The sequence below is a fragment of the Lepidochelys olivacea genome, assembly GCF_965140295.1.
Source record: "Lepidochelys olivacea isolate rLepOli2 genome assembly, chromosome: 3".
NCBI classification, from domain to species: Eukaryota; Metazoa; Chordata; order Testudines; family Cheloniidae; genus Lepidochelys; species Lepidochelys olivacea.
Window position 1 is genome coordinate 163,548,782 of NC_140413.1, and position 22,702 is coordinate 163,571,483.

The window sequence follows — 22,702 nt, forward strand, 5'->3', positions numbered from 1 at the left end:
GGTTCTAGACTGATTATGCGTGGTACAGATCAGGGTCTGGCACCAGCGATGAGGAGGTGTAACAGAGGTTTACAATACCACTGCCTATGTTGTAACTATGAATACAGAAGACTTTAGTCTCCATGACTGTCAATCCAGAACACCTTTTGCTGGCACTATATTCAACTGGAACAATTTTCTGTCAATCAATATGCCTGTATTTATCCTGCAATGAAAGGGAAAAAAGCACTGCATGGATTATGTAATCTTTGCACTAAAACAGAGCAAAGAAGTGATCCATCCATACAGAGAACAGTTTTTGTTAGATTCAGGCCCCAGAATACAATCTGAAGAGCAAGTATGCAAAAATTACTTCCCACATTAGGCTGAGACATACAGTACTGAACTGAGGGATTTCTTATGTCAGAAGAAGACTGCCATACGAATGCGACATAAGCATATAATTGAAATAATTTATTTACCACTAGAGCACCACAAAAACAGACATACACTGTGTTAAAATACAAGGTAATGGGTCATCAAAATACAACACAGCTGTTCTTATGTTCCTTTTTTTTTTTTTAAACCATGCTGTCCATACAACTGTATTGCTGCTAAACACACAAAAAATGCTGTCCTAACCCAACCAGCCAAGTGCTGAGATGTGTTCCTCAGCCCCACCCCTTCCCTTTGAGTCTGATCCTGTGAGGTCCTGAGTATCTCCTGCCCAGTGCTGAGTATCCTTAATTCCTCACTATCTTCACTGCAAGCTGAGAAGATCAGCACCTCACAGAGGGGCCCCATAGTATGCGCCTCTGCGCCTCTTTATTTCCACTTACACCTCTTTCTAAGGCTTTACACTGAACTTAAATGGTGCCAGGGCCTCCCTCTCCACAGGGGTGAGTTTCACCCCAAAGGAGCTCTGTCTGCCCTTTGTAGGATCAGGCCCAATATCCTTATTCACTAACGGGAACTATATGTCTAAAAATAAACCAAAAAAGAAAAGATTTAGGAGCTGTAAAATAGAACATTTCAAATACTATCAGTGCATATCTGAGGAAAAGATACAAAACAAAACTTCATCCAATTTGGGAGAAATGACCTAATGCAATTATAAGGCATTATTCTCAGATTTTTTAAAACATACCCATCTCCCTGGCCCAAACTTTTGCCTGCATCCAGCACATAGTGAGTGTAGTTGTACACTAATAGCATCTCAGATCCTGCTATTTCAAATCATCAAGCTTCAATACCAGGTTTTTGCCACATTTCAATTGTGAATGGCAAGTTGGGTTTTTTTTAAATTGTCCAACCCTTGTCCCCTCCTCCCCACCCATAGAATTCAGATATTGAAGCTAATAAAACAGATGAGGGCTAAATGCTGCAAACGCCAGCAGTCACGGTGCTTTCTACCTCAAAGAGTTTTGTTTATTTCCACGGGTCTCTTCGGGATAGTAAACATGGCTCCTGCAAGTGTTTGTAGGATTGGACCCTTCATTTGTTAATTTCAATTTGCTAAATAAATAATAAATAATAATAATAAGAGAAGAACCACACACACATACAAACCCTCATATACCTCCTCTGCACTGAGACAATAGGCAGGGTCAGATTATTCACAGGGCTACATTTTGATCTCGGCAATGAGCGCAGGCTCCCAGTGAAGTTAATGGGAACTGTCTGTGCAAATCAAAGGAGCAGAATCCAGACCTTGAGCCTGATTCTCCACTATATTACTTCAGTTTTACAGCAGTGTTGCTCGGCTAAAGTCAATGGAGTTACACTATCCTAAATTCAAGTTAATACAGTGGAGGATCAGGCCCCTAATGTTTTGTTTTAAAGCTTCAGAGGTAAAATCTCAGCCCCATTTCAGTCAATGGCAAAACACCCATCAACTTAAATGGAGCCAGGATCTCACCCTAGGTCCTGTTCCTGTATTGTATTTGAGGGAATGTGCCCTTTACATCCAGTTGTCATATTTCCTTGCACAGTCTTCAAGCTTAGCCATTCAGAACAATTTATAATGTAAAATCAATTGAACTGTTCCTTTTCATGTTTTTACACCTCTTGGTTCTAGGTTAGGGATCTGTTGCTATTCATTTTTTTTTAAACAACGTGTACGATGTAGATCTTTTTTTACTCTCTCTAGAGTACTCTGCAGATTGTTAGGGCCCAAAGGAGTTTCCTAGGAGACTTATGTTCCTTTTTTTTAGAAAGAGGAAAAAGAAAAGGTGTTATCTGAAGAAAAAAAAAAGATTAAACAAAGACACAGAGCCCGATCCTCCAAATCCTTCCACATGCAAACACTATCACTAGGCCTCATCTGCTGCCACAGAAGTCAGTGGCAAAACTTCTGCTGACCTCTGTGGGAGAAGGATCACTCCCATAGACTAACTGCAGGTGAAAAATCATTGCTGTGACAAAGGCCAACACAAGGCCTCTAAAGTGATTAAGTCCCACTCAAGCCTTGTTTTTAGGGCTTCAGTGATGCATGTGCTTTGTCTTGGCCCTCTGCACAGTAGTGAATTTCACTGTGTGTAAGGGTTTGTAGGACTGGGCCCTAGCCTCATATCACTTAGGCTGTAAAATCTTTTCTTGAAAATCTTGCTCTTTTATCCATCCGTTTGACTGTCTTTAGCCGAGAAAATGAAACAAAACTGGGTTTAAAACGCTAAGTCGCGTTGCGATTCACTGCTACAAACGTGGATGAACTAGGATGTGGGGGAGGGGAGGAGGAGACCATTTTAATCCATCCTTTTTGTAAAACAAAAAACAAATGGAGTCAGGTAGCTTATGTCATAATGATGAACAATATACAAAGCATATGTATAGCAAATTATTATAAAACATGTATTTGTAGTGCAAGTCAAAATATAGGGACTCTACTCATACTGGCCAGCTAGAGGGAAACACATGACTGAGTGATCAAAAAGAGCCCCAAATTCAAATTCAAACTCATGAGAGTTGACAGTATTACAAAATACAAAAATATGGTGAAAATTTACACATTACACATAAAGTACTTAATTTTTTTAATAGTTTACAATAGAGATCTACAGATATGTTTCCAATTAAGCTGGCTTTTACTACCCACCTATTGTAATACTATAGGTATGGTTACATATACCAAAAGAACAAAACATCCCATAGCATAGCTATACAGCAACATATTAAGGTCTGAAGATTAGACCAGTACATGTTAAATATTTCACTGGTTTACTAAACTGACATTTTAATCATTTACAGTAAAAAAAAAAAATCTTATAGACTTGTCTTTGAGACTGAAACAGAGCGTCCTTTATTAGTAAGTTTTTCAGTATTTAAAACAAGGGTTTGAGACTTTAAAAGAAGCCTCCCTAGGCTGCTGGCATGTAAAATAAGGCATTTTTAAGGCAGATTTTCTCAATAATGTAATAACTGACTTCTGTTTTAATTGAACTAAACTAACCATTATTTTCAGGATCGTTTGAGCTTGAGTTCCCCTAAGCATTCAACATATTTCTGGCAGTTTATTTGGTCTCCACTTTGTCCACATTTGTTTCTTTTTTTCCAATGGCGAAGAAATGTTCATGTGATAGTTTTTACATACAAATAAATAATGCACTGTTAACACTAAAACTAAAAAGAATGGGTAGGATGTCTATCGCATAACAATACAGAGAGATCAAGTAAGGCATGGGACAGATACAGCAACTCCACTTAATGGGATTTTCCTGTTTTTTCCTTTCACATAGTAACACTAACACATTCTTCCAGTGTTTATTTTTTAAAAGGTGTGGTTCTTTTTGTTTTTGTTGTTGTTTTTGTTTTTTGTTTGCTTCTTGTCTATCTCACTAACTGAGTAGGTGAAGTGTAGGATAAAGGCCTTCAATGTTTTGTTTCAGATGCCAGTTTTAAAAAAAACAAAACACACAAACTTTCAAACAGTTCGGACTAGTACCGCTTTTCTTCTTCTTTTTAGGTTTTTTTTTTATTATTTTTGTATTTTTTAACACTGATGAACTTAGATTTTCTTTTTTCTTTCTTAATCTCTTTTTCTTTCTTCCTTGGTTATTTTTACATATTTGTTTATTGCTGTTTCAGGGATATCTTTAGCTGCATTTGCAAGATTTTACGATCATGTTGGAAAGTTGTTCAATTTTGGGTGTTTTGCCAATGTAGTACAGGATGGTGAGGGGTTCTAAATCCTGGGACACGCAGCACGGAGAGGCAGATGCTTCTGGATTTATGGTGTTATACAAACTGAGTACCTTGAAGAAGAAAGAAAAAAACTGGGATGAAAACATTTATCACTGTGTCCACAAATCAATGCCTATCTCCATCTCTAGCATCACTTGCTCCTATAGACTTTGAGCCAAAGTCCAGTGAAGTCAGTGGAAAGGCTCCCATTGACTTCTATACTCTTTGGATTAGGCCTATAGCCCTGGTCACACTTTACACTTTAACAATACATCTCATCCCATTTGTCTTCCTTGCCAAATACAACTTCATGCCTTCTACATCACTCACCCTGTGCCTATCATCAACAGATGCCAGTATACAGCAAGACAGCCTTTCCTGCTACAACAGACTTCTAAAAACCTGTTCCATAGCACTTTCCATCTAGAAATATCATTCCAAACTCTGTTCAGTTTTGTACTGTGTTGTGCCAGCTTGTAAACCGTCAGGGGTATGTATGGCTTCTGGCACAGATAATTCACTGTACAACACTGTGTGTGACTGCAGGCTTCACAAATAACACATTTGGTGCTGATGTTCAGCATTCTTTTGCTTTGAGGCTCTCTTATACCCTTGAGGTGCTGTCCCGTTTATTTAGATTGTTAGCTTTTTGGGACAGAGGCCTTGTCCTCTTACTTGGCTGCAAAACACTAGGCAAAAAAATGATATAAGTAAATCATAATGTGTGTGCAAAACTTCCATTAATGGTAAATAAGCTTAGTCAGAGTTGAACGGAAAGGTTTTTTATCTGCCAAGAACTGAGCTGAGTTCACGCTCTACAATGTTTTAAAGTGACAGTGATACACAGTAATCAATTGCTGGAGGAGAAAGGCACAACACTAAACTTAGGTCTTGGCAGGTGAGTAAGAGAGGAAATTCTTTTAAAACTATTTTATTTGCACATACATTGACCTGATTTGTGCACAGATATGGGGGGTCGAGGGCACAATGGACTTATGGGTATTTTTCTAAGGCGACTACCTTGGAAATTCAGCCCTTTAAATCCAGATGTATTAGATGTACATTACATTCTGTTAACGGGGTAGGCACTGAAAGAGCCATATTTATGCTTTCAGATTTTAGTTGACTGTTAACTGATGTTGGTTTTGCAAGTGCATCAAAGGGAAAAGTGAACCCTTCATTGAGTTAGGCATCGCTTGGTTTTTCTCCCATGCTGCTATGTCCATTATTGCTGCTATGGATTAACTGTGACTTTGATCGCAAAACTCTTGCCTGGAACCAACTACGGCCAAGTTAGCCGCTTTCATGCCATAGGAGATGCACATGCAGAATGGTTTTCTCTAAGGGAAGTATGTAGGTTACCCACTCATGATACACAGGTATTTCCGAGGATGCCATTAATGTGTTAGTTAAACACTAAGTGACCTTTCCCCAGAGCTTCAGCACAGGGTTCGCAGCTGAGACAGAAGTCCCGTTCAGTGCAGCAACACTAACTACTTTATTAAGCAACCTCTGCCTTGTTGGGTACCTGTCCAAACCACATATTTGTGACCATGACAGTTATTCTTCCTTAAAAAACAAGTGCTGCTCCAAACTTTGCATACTACTGCTGTGTATCAGAGGGAATTTAGACTTCTCTCTTGCATCTGAGCCTGCTGACCCCACTGGACTACACTGATGCAGCCAGCCAGCCACGTATATGCAGTGAATTGTTTATATGCAGTGCATTGTTTATATTCAATATCAACACAGGCCTGGACTATAAGATTTTCTCATACTAGAGAAAACAAGATTACTGTTCAGTGTACTGAAATCCAATTGCTTGCTAATGCTAATCTCATATTTTAAAGAAGGCTTGAGGAATGGGAGCCATCATTCTTGGTTTGAATCCAGCTGCAGATTCCATGGCACAATGCTGAAGAGTCACTCATCTGGAGACAAGTTTAACTTTTCACATTTACTGAATCTTAACAGTAGACCAAAAGCTAGGGAATAAATCACATCTATTCAGTTTTTAGGAAACTTGTGAAAGGTGGCAGATCAACAGTGGTAACCAAATCCCTCCAGTTATCCAAACAATAGCTAAGGTCCAACCAGTGGCAGCGAACGCTTCCCCATGCGGATACCATGCTTTTGCAACTTTGTAGGTGGAAGAAAGGGAATCCTTAGTGGGAGCTCCATTTTCTCAGGTAGTCTAGCAAAACTAGAACATGTTAACCTCCAGAGACAGCAAGGCAAGGCCCAGCTTCTCAGCTGGGCCAGTGGTGAAACTCAGGCACTCTCTCCTTGATGTTTATAACATGTGTGATGTATCCGTATGTCACAGTGATGGGCTCATTATTAAGATGAAATTCACTCCTTTTGCAGAGGGCCAGCAAAAGGTCACATAAGTCCCACTTAATCTCTAAATGGAGGCCTTGTACTGGTCCCCTCTACAGGGCTGAATTTCACCCTAAGAAAATCATTAAAATAATACATGTTTTGCACTATGAAAGCTTTTGGCATTTGGGGGCAAGGATGATATAATTCAACCCAAGATTTTTACATAGATGTTCTAATACAAGTCACATGAATCAAAGTTCTCAAAAGCTAGGACTTACTCTGCTGTGCTGAGTATCTGAGCTCCATAAATATGGACAGGCTCCTGCACAAAAATTAGCATGATACCCTTTAGGTTCATGAATCCATTTCCAGCCAAGATCCCTCTTGAAGTCAATATAAAGTTGACGCAGGCAACAATTATCCTGCACATTTCTGGAAATAAAAATACAGACAAATGCATTGGTCAGAACCACAATGTGTGTGTGTGTGGGGGGGTGAATCCATTTAATTGCTTTCTGCATAATGCTTTACAGGTGAGCTCAACCCTGACTCTCATACTAATTCACACTGTAAGATTCCATACAGTGCCCAAGCAATGATTTCAATTCCAAGTACTAAGGACCAAATCTCCGGTCTCACTGAAGTTAGACCCATAGATGCCTCACTCCTGATGTTAAGATACAGTTTGACAGGTTATCCCATGTACAGGGGAAGCACTAATCAGTCACTAGTCTACCAATGTTGAAGCAGAGGCATATATTTGAAAAACTAATCTATAGTTGTCTCCTGTGTGGAAACAACAGTGCCTGGGAGACTTAAGATTTTGTGGCTCTGCAATGGGGAAACATGCAGGGCGACTGACCAACCCCTATGGAATTATGTGACTCAGCTGTAATTCTTTAAACCATGGCATACTGGCAGAAGCTACACTCCTGGGATTCAAGAAGAAAAAGAAACAATTACTTAGAAACCAATAGTAGCTCAGAGTATACTGGAATGCAATGCGTAGCCACAATTATTTTTGCTCACATATACAACTGTTTGCCAGATTTAAGTTAGGAAGGACTGTTTCCCCCAGCTCGTACAGGTACAGACTCTGCCAGGGTGAACTTCCTCTGAGGAGGTCAGCGTCCTCATATGAACTATTTCCCGTGATTACATGACTGGTGTGGTTGGGGACTAGTACTGGTGGATCTTGATTTCCTGTTTTCTAAAGGTCATGAGCACTCTCAAGTCTCATTAACTTCTATGGGAATTGCAGGTGATCATCTCCTGTTAGGTTCAGATCCCATATGAACATGTCGGTTTTACTACAGACTGACCTAACTTGTCTGAGAGTTCTATGTTAACACTCAATAAAAAGAAATTTATCAGATCATGTTAGAAACAACCCAAGTTACACCTTTAGGCATGTAGGAGTAAATATAAGTAAACTGACTTTATACATATACTTACCTAAAACAATAGGCAGCATCTAAAGCACGCTTCTTCCGCCGACTGGGCTGTTGCGACTCAAGTCTGTAGGAGGGTAATAACATTAGCAGAAGATGTGGGGTCTTCCCACTGTATTTTTTCCTACTGGACCTGAAAGCTTTCCCATCACCACTGGAATATATGTAGGAGTCATCAATACCTTCAAAAAATACATTTTGGTGATAAACATTGTGTTGCTTTTTCTTCACAAATTATATAAACCATCTCTTTAAAAAAAATCTGTCTCTTAGAAAACCGGTGGTGAGGACATCAGCTAGGTGTGTCATGGGGGCAGGGAATCACAACCTGAGATCTCTGCATTAAGGTATATATAGCATCATATACCCTCATGTTTGACATATTGGCCTTCCCCCAATTTTAGTCTATCTAAATGGCTTTTTGAAGGCAATTAATAGATCTATCAAAATTAATGATGAAATAGACTGATTGGATCACCTACCCATGTGGGAAAGTCCAGTTTCTAGTCTACGCTAGTTTTAAATGACCCGCATTTGCCACTTTGTGTGAGAGACCAATCCAATGGAATCTCACTTTTTTCAGATTTATAGCTTTTAAGGCCAGAAAGCATCATTAGATCATCTCTTGACATTTCACCTATACTTTTCTTTGCTTAATTTCATTTCATTATTCCTATTTTACCCCATTATGCCATCTGAGCAATTCCTCTTCCTTCTTCATATCTACATCTTTCAAATGCTTGTACACTGTTCTCCAATCTTCCATATTACTAACCAGTACATATTATTTTGTCCTGCTAATCTTTCTTCATAAATCAATCCTTCCAGCCCCTTAATCTGGTACATACATGGCAGTGGGGACTTTAAAATAATTTTACTGGAACTAGAGATCACTGATATTGGGATTAATTAAATTTTTTGGAAGCCATTGACAATGATCTTAGATCACTACTAGTCTTATTCAGTAGGACAAAGGACTTCAACAGATACAACATTGTAGGTCATGTATACAAATTTGGCACATACTGTATAGTTCTTCCCCAAATGATCTATGCTACAGTTAAGAGTTAATGCATATTGAAATGTTACAGCAGAGATATAACCAAGTGAAAACACCCAGGTGCAACTGGAGCCATTAGCATCCCCCAAAGATTTGGGAGTCCATTTGCAGGTACTCACTAACAGCGGGGCCTGATATGATTTTACATCAGCCGCAAAACAATTACCCTTCCAAAAATGGTATCTTGTGATCGGCCAAACAGTGTCTGGCACCAGGACATTCTTCATGTTACGTGAATGGCTCTTCTGCCCTCCAAATTCAAAATGACATTACTCATTTGTTTGGGGAAATGGAAAGCAAAACACCTGACTACTGCCTTGTCTATACTAGAGAAATTTACCATGTTAAGAACTGCTTAGTCCCTCTTGCACACTTGTAAAACACATCCTGTTCACAGACAAAAGTGCTGCAAACAGTTTGCATGTGCTCTAAACACTGTCTGGATTAGACCTGCCTACACCAGTGCTAATCAATGGTTTAGTCTGCACTATTGTGGCTCTGCACCATTTTAGTGCCAGCATGGACAGCAATAAAATAGTTCAGACTGAAATATTGTGTCGGCTCAGTTATGTGCACCAGTGCACTGGTGACTTCAAAATCTCCCAGAATCCACTGTTTTGGGAGCTGTGCCTTGAATTGTGAGATAGATACTGATAGGGCATTGAAGCTAAACTGGTTTGGAACAGGCTAGCGTGGATGCACTGAACCATTTGTGCTTATGGCAGTGCAATCTCCTTGATTCAGTTGTGGAACAGTTACATTTTATAGTGTTGACATGGCTTTACCCATGTGTCCTCAATCATCCCATTCACTCCCACCCCCCAACAAAGAGTCACAGCTCTCTAGTTCATCATCCTCAGGCCCCCAAATCAGTTGTATTTTATATTTTAAAGAGACCATATAAAGTTTGTTATTTCTATCTTTTAATCAGCAAACATCACTGCCCTTCGTACACCCCTACCTCCCCCCCAACCCCGTTTTTTGTTGTTGTTTTGTTACCTGCAAATCTTGCTTCTAGCTCTTCACTTTTATTTGGGATAATATAATTATTTGAAGGCACGAAGGTGCAGCATGGACAATGTAAACTTATCTTAAATCCAAAGTTCCTCTCTGCAAAACATGAAAGTGGGGGGATCATTTTTACATTTGCAGTGACCCTGAAATAATTCAGGTTATGGAGGAGGAGTTGGGGTGGGAAGGCAAGAGAGAAGAGCACTACTCATCACCTTTGTGATGGAGCCATTCGTGTACAGCTTCAGTGACATCAAAAGACAGCCATTCCCCTTCAGCTCTTGTTTTAACTACCTTGCTATCAATGTAGCGCTGTCCTGGTGAAGGTAGTTCTTTGGATTTAACAACCTGAAAGAAACAGTGAACAAGTCAAGACTGTCTGTAGATTACAGTTTTTCAGACTTATCAAAATGGACACTCTGTAAGAGCTTCTAATAACAGAGTGGTATGCTAATAAATAATGTTACAGAAATCTACACATACACACGGTAGATAGACATTCAGGCATTTTGACACAAAAATGCATACTAAGCCATGATGCAGGATAAGGCTCGATCAATGGGAGACTTGCTGTTGACTTCAGAGAGCACAAGATCAGGGATTAAGTCATCTGCATATTGTGGTAAAAGTGACATGAAAGATACTGGCAAATGAAGTCTTTTCCATCTATTATTCTGTTCCAGAACCAGTAGTGCATATAGTCCACCACCAGTTACTCTATAGTTCTGTGCAGTCATAGGGACACTGGAGTTGCCAAGTTGCAGTTCATAACTCTCCCTAGTGCAATATATCTTACCTCTAATATACCTGATGCTTCAAAAAGGGGTGAGGAATCCCCATATTTGCACCTAGACTTACAAAGTATTTTCCTGGGTAGACATAGAGTAACCACTTAAGTAATCAGCTTATATCCTGAAACAAAAGCACTGTCTTCCATGTAGTTCTCCAAGGGAAATCTGGAGAAATGACAGCAACAAAATGCTGCCCTGCACTACAATGCTGCAGAAGTGGTGGAGCAATGGGAATAAACTCCAACATTCAAGTTCGTGAGGCTAGTCCAACATTAGCCATAATATATATGTTGGGTAAATTAACACATGCACACCACAGGCTAAAAGAAAGCCTGTTTGTGCTTTGTACATTGATGATACTGTTATATTGTTTAAGAACAGTTCATCTGAACATAAGTATTACCTTGTTAGAGCTACTAATGTCTAATAATACTCTGACTCAGGGTTACTGGCCACATGAATGCTCATTGTATTACAGACAACTGCAAGAAGATGTAGCTTACGCAGTTGTTTGTAGAGGATACAGCAAAATAAAGCAGTGTAAATCCTAGTTGAATATAGCCTTTTATTCTATTTATTTTGTATTGTTTAGGATGCTTTTTTTAACCCAAATTTTCATTCCAACTTAGTTTGTATTTTATGCCAACAGGTTTATCACAACCTAGTACTGAGCACACACTTCATTAGCAAAACCCTATTTCTACCTCTATAAGATACTGCAGCACCTTTCCAGATTCTCAAGTGCAACAAATTCTTCCCCTTATTTCCAAACAACTAAGCAATCACCGCACTGCATGCAATCACAGATTCCTTCCATATCTAGGAAGAAAAACTTGGACTTATGGCGTCTGTGAACTGCCCAGTTCCCCGCTATTACTACACTGATGCTTTTCTTTTTTTTTTATTCAGGAAGCTGGAACGTCATGCCATGTTAAGTACATTTTAATCAAGACCTAATGATAACATCAGTTTGCACCCATTGGTATGCCAGTTCATGGATTTTTTCCCCACAGTCTGAATCCATCTCTAAAATGAATGATAGACAGACATGTTCATTTTTCCATCCTGTGTTCTCAACCCAAGTCAGCATTTTGTTGGTACATAATCAGCAAATGAGATGGTAAAATTCACCTGAAAATATCATGGACAACAGGAACGAAAATAGGCCATGTGATTGAAATAGGTTTTTCATCATGAAACAAAGGGAATTAGTCTAGTCTCAGATACTGCCCCAGATGCAGTATTTCTCCACTGACTTCGTTGGAGCCTCTGCATGCCACGGATCAGAGAACTGTATTTGGATCTCTCCTCTCAGAAAGCAGCCCTGGATTTGTCTCTTGACAAGAACAACAGAATGGTAAGTTCTTACTCCAAGGAAGGAGCCTTTCTTCCTCCCACAGACTCCTACTGCAGGACTGGGAGAGAAGGGGTACACAAGATGCTATTGGTCCAATCCTACAAGCTGCTGAGTCCCTCCCAGAAATGGGTGAACTCCTTCAGTGGGCACTGCGGGCATTCGGCACCTTTCAGAACTGGAGCCAATTTTTTCACAATGCATTCTTCAAACTAAGTGTTCACAAAACTCTACAGCAAGCGAATGAAGGCAGCAAAAAGGTTCCCGTTCCTCACCTGTGCCTGAGGGGGCTGAGGGAATCAGTATTTACAGCTGCGAAAATCCAATGGCAGCACAGATATAACTTTGGGTTCCCTTGGAATTATATTGGGTCACTTCAAGTGTTCCTAAGAAGACAACACAGCGGCCATGCTGCATGGATGGATGGATGGACGCATGCTTCTCAGGAGAGAGCTGAAGAGGACCCAGCACTTCTGCTCATCTCCGCCCTTCTGTGCAGTCACACCTCACAGCAGGTTTGACTCTTCATATCATGATATGTCTCTAAAGTGCAAAACGTGCAAAAAGCCATTTGCTAATGCAAGTAGATTTGATATGGTTGGCCTGAGACAAGTTAAGAATCTTCAGGTGGGCCCTGAGAGAGTAGAGGGGACTGGCCAAGGGAGGGAACCAGTCCCCAAAGAGCATGTCTTCCTACCCCCTTTCTTCCCCTCTCCCCCATGACAGCCTGCTGGCAAGCGGAACACTATCTGTATTCACCAGGCATGAGAGACAGAGCGTATTTCACTCACCCTGCACATACGGTAGTGCATTGAAAGCCAGTCTTGCTATCAGAACTGAAAGTATTATGAGAAATGTGTAGAAACAGTAGAATGGGAATAATTCAGTGTGAAGGTTACGTGACCATCATTACATTATTGGATCGGGAGACTTATCTCCTCCTTCCATTCACAGCATCTGCAGGAAGAGCAGAAAGCTATGGCACCTCAGGCCGGGTTATTAATTCGCAAGCTAAGCAGTGCTCAGCTAACCTATGTTATCAGTATCGCTAGTTAAGCAGTCAGACTTGAGCAGTACTTGGATGGGAGGCCTCCAAGCACTATGGGTGCTGCTTTAAGTGATATTGGTGAATCAGCAGGAGTGTTTCTGTCTTCCCTCTAGGTTGAATCAGCACCCCCATATGGTGTTAGGAAGATACATAAAATCAGTGCCCTGACTGCTGCTGATCAAGAAAGACCCCATGACATTTTTTCCCCAAGGGGTAAGGGCACACTAGCCCCACTGTGCCAGCCAAATACCAGTATGGATCGTTACAATCTACTGACCAAAATTCCTCCTGCACTTTCAGTCAGATAAAGTATTCTTCACTTCCTTTCCTACACTGCAGCATAGTATTGTTGTGCACTGTGAAGCAGCCACCCAGTAGGAGACAAAGTGACTCCTCTTTCTAGATAGTGCTTGGGAATCCTTACAGGAAAAAGGTGTTCTATAAATGAACAGAGATTATAACACTCCACATCCTCTCTCCTATCTTACCCTGTTGTCCTTCTCTCATACTTTTTGCTGTGCACTTTATTTCTGGTCATACCCCACAATGGCAACAACCTTTCCACTTCCCATACACTAGGACCTGCCATCTCTATCACATACTCTTTAAAGCCCATTCCTTTTGGGAAGCTTTTCTTTTTATGCCGCTCTCCCCTCTGACAATGTTTCAGCACCTTCTCTGACCTGAAATATTGTCTTGTGACTTTCATGTGCATGAGTTAGATCAGGGGTGGGCAAACTTTTGGGCCTGAGGGCCACATCTGGGTGGGGAAATTGCTTGCAGGGCTCGGGAAGGGGGTTGGGGTGCAGGGGCAGAGTGCGGGAGGGGGTGTGGTGTGCAGGAAGGGGCTCAGGGCAAGGGGTTGGGGCAGAGGAGGGCATGAGGGGGCTCACAGAAGGGGGTTAGGGTGCAGGAGGGGTGTGGAGTGCAGGACGGGGCTCAGGTCAGGGGTGCAGGCCAGGTGTGGGGTGCAGGAGGGGGCTCAGGCAGGGGGTTGGGGTGCAGAGGAGTGCGGGATGCGGCAAGGGGCTCAGGGCAAGGAGTTGGGGGGTGGGGGTGCAGGAGGGGTTCAGGCTCTGGCCTGGCACCGCTTACCTAGAGTGGCTCCGGGGCGGCAGCAGCAAGCACCGGGGCCAGGACAGGATCCCTGCCTGCCTGCCTTGGCCCCGCCACTCCGGGAAGCAGCTGGCACAACATCCCTGCGCGGCCCCGGGGGGGTGGGGGGGAGTGCAAAGGGCTCCACGTGTTCCCCCCGCCTGTGGGTACCTCCCCCAAAGCTCCCATTGGCCACGGTAACCCGTTCCTGGCCAATGGGAGCTTTGGGAGACGTACCCACAGGCAAGAGCAGTATGCAGAGCTCTCTGCTGCCCCACCCCCAGGGGCTGCAGGGACGTGGCCTATTCCCAGAGTGGCGCGGCGAGGGGTCCAAAGCCCCGAGGGGCCGGATCTGGCCCACGGGCTGTAGTTTACCCACCCCTGAGTTAGACTATGGAGTCTTTGGGGCAGGGACCCTGCCTGTTTAAATTATCTGCAAAGCACCATGTACTTCCACATACGAATGGAGGATAGAAGAAAATAGTGGAGTAAGAAAGGAAAGACATCAATGACTCTGGAGGTGCGGAGAGGGGCACTAAGGTAAAATCCCCACTGGATAAATCAATCACTTCACATGTCCCTCTAGAATCTCCTCTAATCCCTCCCTTTGACCAGCTACAAAGAGTCTGATCTTCATTTGGATCCCAACCTGGCTTTTTGTGCAATATCACCTGCGTGTGAAGGTGACAGATTCAACCACGTGCAGGCTTAGGGGGCAGAATTTACATGTACCAAACCCCATCGCGCACATGTACCGGCGATATATGCACACAGGGGTCAGCGCCAATGTTCAAAAGCATCCATGCACCGGTCTGTGTACACACGGCTTTAGCGGTGTATGAGCGAAGCCGCCTTTGAAAATCAGGCCCCAGCTAGGCAAAAGGTGAGTGAAAGTTGTGTGAAATACCTGCAGCTTATAAAGATAAGTGTGTGAATGATCTTGTGTGTGTTTAAAGTGCTTTTGTGGTCTAGCTTCCACGTGGGCTCGCACAATCATAATTTTAAAAAGGGTTACTGCACAGTAATACAGCATGCAAGTGCATATGGTCACGTGATGAAAAGATTACCCAGGTAAGAGGACTGTATCCAGTAAAGTTCTGGATAATTACACATAGTATCACTTTTATTTGGCAGTAATGCTTTGACGTCTGAGAGCAATTTCTTGTTTTTTCCCTGCTCTCCTATTGCGTACGGTACCCCTCTGTAAAGGCAATGGCTGGGAGAAATGTCTTCGTTAATCTCGCCAAGATCCCCATTACTGTTGTATCCGAGCGCCTTGTAATCTGTAATGTATTTATCCTTAAGGGATGGGATTATTCTAGACCAGAGGTTCCCAGACTTGGGCCATTCCTTCACGGGCTCATTTTCTATGGCACTGCTAAAAAAAATGGCACTGCTAAATATTCTGGACCAAGTTTCTTTTTACAGACTCATAAATTGAAGGCACCTTAACAAAACTCCCAGGTGTCTCTTGCCCTGTTGCCTATGCTTTATATCAGGTATGATCATGTACTATCATGTACCCTGTGAAAGAAACACACACACTGTAGTTCATTTGGAGAAGCTAATGAAGCAGTGTAGACAGAAACATGCGTAAGACCTCATCTACCTGCAAATGTTTAATGAACCCTAACTCACACTGATGAGCACTCGCAGGACTAGTCACAGGGATTTCAAAGGGGCTACTCACAGGAATAAATCCTCATGGATGCAAAAAAGGGTTCCACAGTCTCATAAACTCATAGCTATTAAGATCAGAAGGGACCATTATGATCATCTAGTCTGACCTCCTGCACAGTGCAGGCCACAGAATCTCACCCACCCACTCCTGTAACAAACCTCTAACCTATATCTGAGCTGTTGAAGTCCTCCAATCGTGGTTTAAAGACTTCAAGGTGCACAGAATCCTCCAGCAAGTGACCCGTGCCCCATGCTACAGAGGAAGGCGAAAAACCCCCAGGGCCTCTTCCAATCTTCCCTGGAGGAAAATTCCTTCCCGATTCCAAATATGGCGATCAGCTGAACCCTGAGCATGTGGGCAAGATTCACCAGCCAGATACCCAGGAAAGAATTCTCTGTAGTAACTCAGATCCCACCCCATCTAACATCCCATCACAGGCCAGTGGGCCTATTTACCATGAATAGTTAAAGATCAATTAATTGCCAAAATCATGTTATCCCATCATACCATCTCCTCCTTTGCAGATTACAGTAGGGCATCTTTGCAGAATACACCCAAGGCACTGTAAACAAATGGGGCATTCACAATTATGCTGCTTATTGCCTACAAGACCCCAAAGTATTATATCTTATGCTGAAATTTTATAGTGGTGGTAGCATAAGGACCAAAAACCCCTCTCTCTGCCATTCCCCATTCTGTTCTTGCTCTCACCAAACATGCTGCTCTTTACTAATTCTATAAAGGGACTCACTATAAAGTTTGAACAGTTATGAATTAACCCTGAAGCTCAAAGGGGTGCATTCACTGCTTAGCAAGGAGGGACATATGTAGGCATCTCCCCATCCATTGTGAAGACAGTAGGCTTTTCTGAGACTGGAATTACGAAGAGTAGGGTCACTATATTCAATGATGAAGAGGGTTCAAATTTCATCACAGGTAGATGTTAGAGGAAACTACAAATGCATTTCTAGTACAGGATGTAGTCTCAGTTGCTGTTGCCACTCGTTCCGCTTTGTTTTTAATAGACACTACAGTGCCTTAGCTTTTAAAAAGACATTTAAAAAAAAAAACTAGGAGAACAAGACAATTAGCTGAAATCATTAAAATCTTGGAAGATAAACCTGCTTAGTGCATGTATGAGTCTACTCACTCCCAAGAAAGTACTGCATTTTTTCAGTCAATAACTAGGCAAAACATATCAGCTGCCAGTGTAAAAACTGAAGACAAGGATTGTCTTATTCTGTGTTTTGTAAAGCACTGTGTACATTTACACTGCTATTTATACAATAATAAATAATAATGGAGAGTTTCTGAAACTAGTAGAAACACAGCTCTTTTTTCAAGATAGACCAGATCTTAAGATGGGGTAAAGCAGTGTGGCTCTGTTTCACTTCAGTGGAGTTATGCTGATTTCCACCAGCTGAGGATCTGAATGTCTAACTTTTTAAACAGTGCAAATACAGAAATGCTGTTTTAATCTTTTCATTGGCCTTTTCACACAACAAGTGGCGAAAACAGGGGATGAATGAATAACTTCTAAAACAATAACAAAATAATAAAACAGCATATTCCCTTCCCCACACACAGACAAAAGTAAGAATCCCACAGAGAGACAGATGGAACCTCTCTTCAAATAACTAGAAACTCTCTTCAAATAATTAGAAATTCTCTTCAAATAACTAGAACTCCAAAGCAACTTTCTTAGAGTAAATATAGTTCAGCTGCAAACTAGAACCTGATCCTGCAAACACTCACTCACCTGAATAACTGTACATACATAGATAACCCTATTAAATTCAGTTGGACTATTCAACTGCATAGTTATCCAGAGGCATAAGGGCTTCCAGAATCTGGTCTATAGTGTAATCCAGGTATGGTGGCTTGGCCAACAGCTGCTGGTACTCAGCTACTACATTAAAAAAATGAAAGAACAGAAAAAACTATAAACAAGTGTTCCAGGAACCTTGTAATTTATTACTAGGTAATTTTGGCTAATCCATCACCTCCTTAAAAAAAACAAACAAAAAACCCAACTGCGGTTTAGCAATGACTATATGCAAATGCAGACTGATACTGTGCTTTTGTACATCAATTAAAGCCTAGAAAACTCTGGTCACACATCAAAGGCCAAGCTTTAACAATAATGAGGGTATTTTATACCTGGGGCTGGGTATTACAGTCACTAAGTATTAGGAAAAATTTTGGGGAATTTACTCTTCCTTTAAAAAAATTGCTGAACAATTTTCAAAACACAAAAATCAAATGGCAACCTTAAAATAACTATCTTGTCTGCTATGTTAACACCTTAAATAGGGTTGCAACTATAATCAATTAAGATGGGTTTTAGCTCTTTTTTGAACTAGCAATGAGGGTATTCTCTTGAAAAAACCTGTCAATAATCTGTTTCCCCTCTCCTGATCTCCTCCTTCCAAATACTGTTGGCTCACTTATAAATTCCATCCTTTCATCCTCTCCTCTGCTGCTTCAGACATCTCAGACTGTTTTGTATGACAGCATCTCGGCAGACTCACTAATTCTTCCCTTACTCATCAGTCAATATCCTTTACTATATGGTCTTTTGTCAATAATGTAAATAACCTTCTTTCAAATATTTATCCCTTGTACTGTACAGCCCTAAACAATGACAAATTATGTACTGATATTGGTCAACAGAGGAGCATGAGAGATCAGATCACTGTGCATAATACCATGGCTGTAAATAGTCACTCAGGATAACTGCTTTTACAGTTTACACTGTGTCCCCAGGTAAGATGCCAACAGTCACCAGATGCTATCTCATCCTGTACAATATACGTGAAAAGGTTTCCAAGTTCTGACATATGCAGCTTTTGGTTCCTCTGAAGTGTGTGCCACTTGCTCTAGTGAGTAAGAGACTCATTCCCTGTCAGATCCCAGATTTCACTGATATTCTCAGACAGTCCTCTTTGACTTCACCCAGCTCTTTCTAAGGAGTAAGGTTGAGAAAACAACCTCCACGTTAGTCCTCAATTTCTCCTCACTCTACTGCCGAATTCAGGAACTGGGATCAAAATCTTGCACTCTAGCAAGAAAAATTTATATGTTTATTGCAAACCACTTTCATCTCTGATTGCTCTTCTCCTCTTCTTTAATGATTCTGTGTGAAAGTTCATGTGGTCAATTAGCTGTGAAAAGCTTTTGCAGCACATTTCACAAGATCCCCCCACTATCTGATAAAACTGATCGAAATGTATTTGCTTGTTTAGTGGTTCTCACCATCGGCACAAGAAATCAACCATTTATTTTCTATAAGATTTGCTGCATCAATTTTCAAGATTTTTCTGGAACAGGTTTTGCAAAATATTCAGAATCAGCATCTGCTCTCTGATCCATACAACCCTATGCAATATTATAGGCCTACAGGGGTCTATGGCCCTGATCCAAAACCTCACTTGAAGTCTACGAGGGTCTTTCCACTGACTTAGTGGGTGCTGGACAGGCTCTAACTGAGGGCAGAATCTGGTCCTTAGAAACTAACACACGAGGTGCAAAGTTCTTGCCAAAATCCAAAAGTACAAAGTACTTGCCAAAATGTTTTTTAAATCTATAGCGCTCTGATACATTTGCTTGGAACTTGCCAGACACGTTCTTCATGCAAGCTTCCAATAAAGAGAACATATTGCACACAGACCCAAATCCTGTTTATATCTACAGGCAATGCAGCTGCACTGAGCACAATAACTACCTAGCTACATCGGCCTGCTAGCTGCTTTGAAGGTATGGAGGAGGGATGGGGGAGTGTTAAAGCAGATCAAAAAGGAAGCTGACCACCAGTTCAGGTGGTCATCATGGACAGGTCTCTAAATGTGATGATACAGCACTGCATCATCTTGTGGTGATGGGATGGGCCATGCCGAAGGCATCCCTATCCTCCAAGGAAGGCCCTAGCCAGCCAAATGAACGTTATGCATGAGTGGGTACAATGTGTGGTGCTGGGGAGACATCCCTGGTTTTCCTCAACCTCTTTTCTACAAATGCATGTTTTATACTTAACCAGGAGGGAAGACTCTGCATTGTGTAAGCAACAAACAGGAAAGGATGACCGGGAATCCTTCTTCTGGAAGATTTTGAAATACTCAATGCAATTTCCTGCAGTTTAGAAGAAGATTTTAAGATAGCTCAGAAGCCAGATCAAAATGAAGCAAAACAAAAAAATCCTGTACATTTATCTAGCCATTTAACAGTAACTTGCCAGAGGCAAGTTATGTTTTATTCAAGTACCAACAACTAGGAGCCAAAGCCAACAAAGCGAGAATGGGTTTTCCACTCTCCTGTCCCTACCCTCAGAGTTCTGTGCGATCATGTGCTCATCTCCCATCTAAAATTAGGTCTTTCCTGCTCCTCCTATAGTCATGTCCCCTGACATCTATAGCTCACATTCATGTACATTTTATTTCCATACTTTAGCACCATACTTACTATCCAATTTCAAATGTTTTGACTTACTACATCTCCCAAGATCCTGTCCGGCTCCATAAGTCACTCCTCTTTGTTCCTTTCCATCTCTCGGTTTGCCTTGTTTTCCTTAAACTCCAGTTTCCCCTTATGATTAACTTCCCTCCCATCCAAACCTTTACTCTGTCCCACTCCAGTTTTCTTTCAACTCTTCCTGCCAGGCACCTGCTCTTTCCACTGCAACTTCTTCAGATTTCCCTGCCTAGGGAGTTCTTATTTCATGGGAGAAGGGGATCTGTGTTCCTGCACACCAGCGAAAGAAGGGGGTACCTTTCTCTCTTCTTTTAGCAGAGAAGGGGTCCCTGTGCTCTGCTTCACTCTTCCCTTATTTTTGCTCATGCCTGGGTCCCTTTTTACAAATTATTCTAGCTCCCAAGACAGAGCTGTGTGGCAGAAGCCCTTTCTCTGTAGAGTGGCAAAGGAGTCCTGTATGAATAGTAATCAGAGCAAAGTGTCAGCTCCTTTTGCCAAGGGACCTCCACACTCTTGTCAGTGCCCAGAAGACACTGTAATACCATGGTGGTCATTCTTCTGACCCAGGATTTATTAAACTGTCTTTCTAACTCAGTCATCTCTGCTCCTTAATCAGCCAAAAGGATGACTTTCAACAGCTCAAGGTTCTTTATCACTCCTGAAATTCTGCCCAAAATGGAAGCTGAAGCTTCTCCCACCACCACACCCCCAGCTCCTGCTAGTTTGGGGGGTAGGAACCCAGCCCAACCCTGTATCCTACAGGGTATTAACTGCTATTTGCTATAAATACTAAATACTATACTGCACCCCTGTATTCAGTTGCTCTGACACTCTTTTGCTTTAATAAGGTATACTTGCCACTAACTGTAAATAATCTCTGTCAGTCAATGGTCTACATTTCCATGTGCAATGAAGTATAGCTGTGAATATGTATTCACCTGTGTGAATTTCTAATAGGATACAGATTGGTTCCCAGACCCTGTCCCCAACAGTTGCTGCAATCCAGCCAGGAGACAGCGGCACTTCAGTTGGTGAAGCAAGTTTCCAAAAGCACAATATATAAAGTTTTTAAAAAATTAGACTCTGCCTAATCAACTGATATGCATTATTAGCCAGAGGTACTCTATATAAGGACTGGTGTGTGCTAGGCTTCGCACGACAAGTTGTATTTGGAACAAAAGGGAATTATAGTACAAACAGAAAACAGTTAGGCAGAAATAGACCCTGACATACACTTTATACTGACCCGCCACGCCTCACCAATTCATTTTTTCCTTTTGCAGGGAACAAAACCGTTATGCCTACATATTCTACAAAGTTTACAGTTTCACAGCATACAGTGTATTTATAGTGAAGGCTAAATATCAGATTGCACAAGTATAATTTCTGGAAAATATCACATAAATTGTGATAACTATCAAAATAAGCTGCTTTATATACAGTCCATCGCAAAACCAGCCAAGTGAAGTCAAATGCCTCAGGTGAGGTTTATAATACAGATAGGTTGTCCTGCTTCAGATTCCCAAATCCAGTTTCTCTGACCAGCATTTCCCATAGCATGAAAAAAGCATTACTTTAGCAAGCCCATTGAATCAATTGGAATTCTCATTCAAAAGAGAAATGAGGCCCCCCAGTTCTGTTCTCAATTACAGTAGGGTTAATCTGGGGTTGCTCCACTGAAGTAAATGTAATTACTTCAAATTTACTTGAGTGTAACTTGGCCCAAGCTTTTAGTATCTCGTTCTAACTGTACTCCCTAACTGAAAACAAGACAAACCACTGTCTGAATTGTAAGTGTGGTATTTGGAACACTGGCTGTGGCTTACATTTAAATCTGACTTATAATGGGGTGATACATTCCATGGCCTCATCATTCTATACCTCAAAAGGGGGCCCTTAAAATATTTTAGGTAACTTTGTCTGAAGTGTAGACTCTACTGTTCAGCTTTTAGGGGCTTATCCAATGCCACTGGAGTCTTGGATTGGGCCCTGAGACACAAAGGGTAAAATGCTGCTCCCAGTTTCTTCAAATTCTTCATTGTAACCTGATGTCCCCCTTGGGCTCTACCCTGGTGCTGTGTGCTTATTTCAGCTTGACTATTTCTTCCTCTAATGTTTCATGTGGTGCATTCCTCTCTTCTACCAGCCTATCAGGTACCCATATATATAGCAGCCTTAGATAGCAGCCACAGTAAGACCAGCGTTTCAACTGCATGCTTCCCGATGCTTTATGATGTGTTACCAAAACATGGCGCCGGTTCCAC

General features: G+C 41.6%; 1 protein-coding gene across 1 annotated transcript in view; it reads right to left on the reverse strand.

Moving 5' to 3' along the window:
- Positions 1-464: 464 nt before the first annotated feature.
- The window catches only part of TGFB2 (transforming growth factor beta 2), a 74,218-nt gene continuing 51,980 nt past the window's right edge, over positions 465-22,702 (reverse strand). The window contains exons 3-7 of the mRNA XM_084623289.1: positions 10,218-10,350; positions 9,991-10,101; positions 7,936-8,113; positions 6,759-6,912; positions 465-4,229 (exon numbers count right to left, since the gene is read on the reverse strand). Coding sequence (XP_084479415.1) covers positions 4,071-4,229; positions 6,759-6,912; positions 7,936-8,113; positions 9,991-10,101; positions 10,218-10,350 — 735 coding nt within the window. The 3' untranslated portion in view covers positions 465-4,070. The remainder of the gene's footprint in view (positions 4,230-6,758; positions 6,913-7,935; positions 8,114-9,990; positions 10,102-10,217; positions 10,351-22,702) is intronic.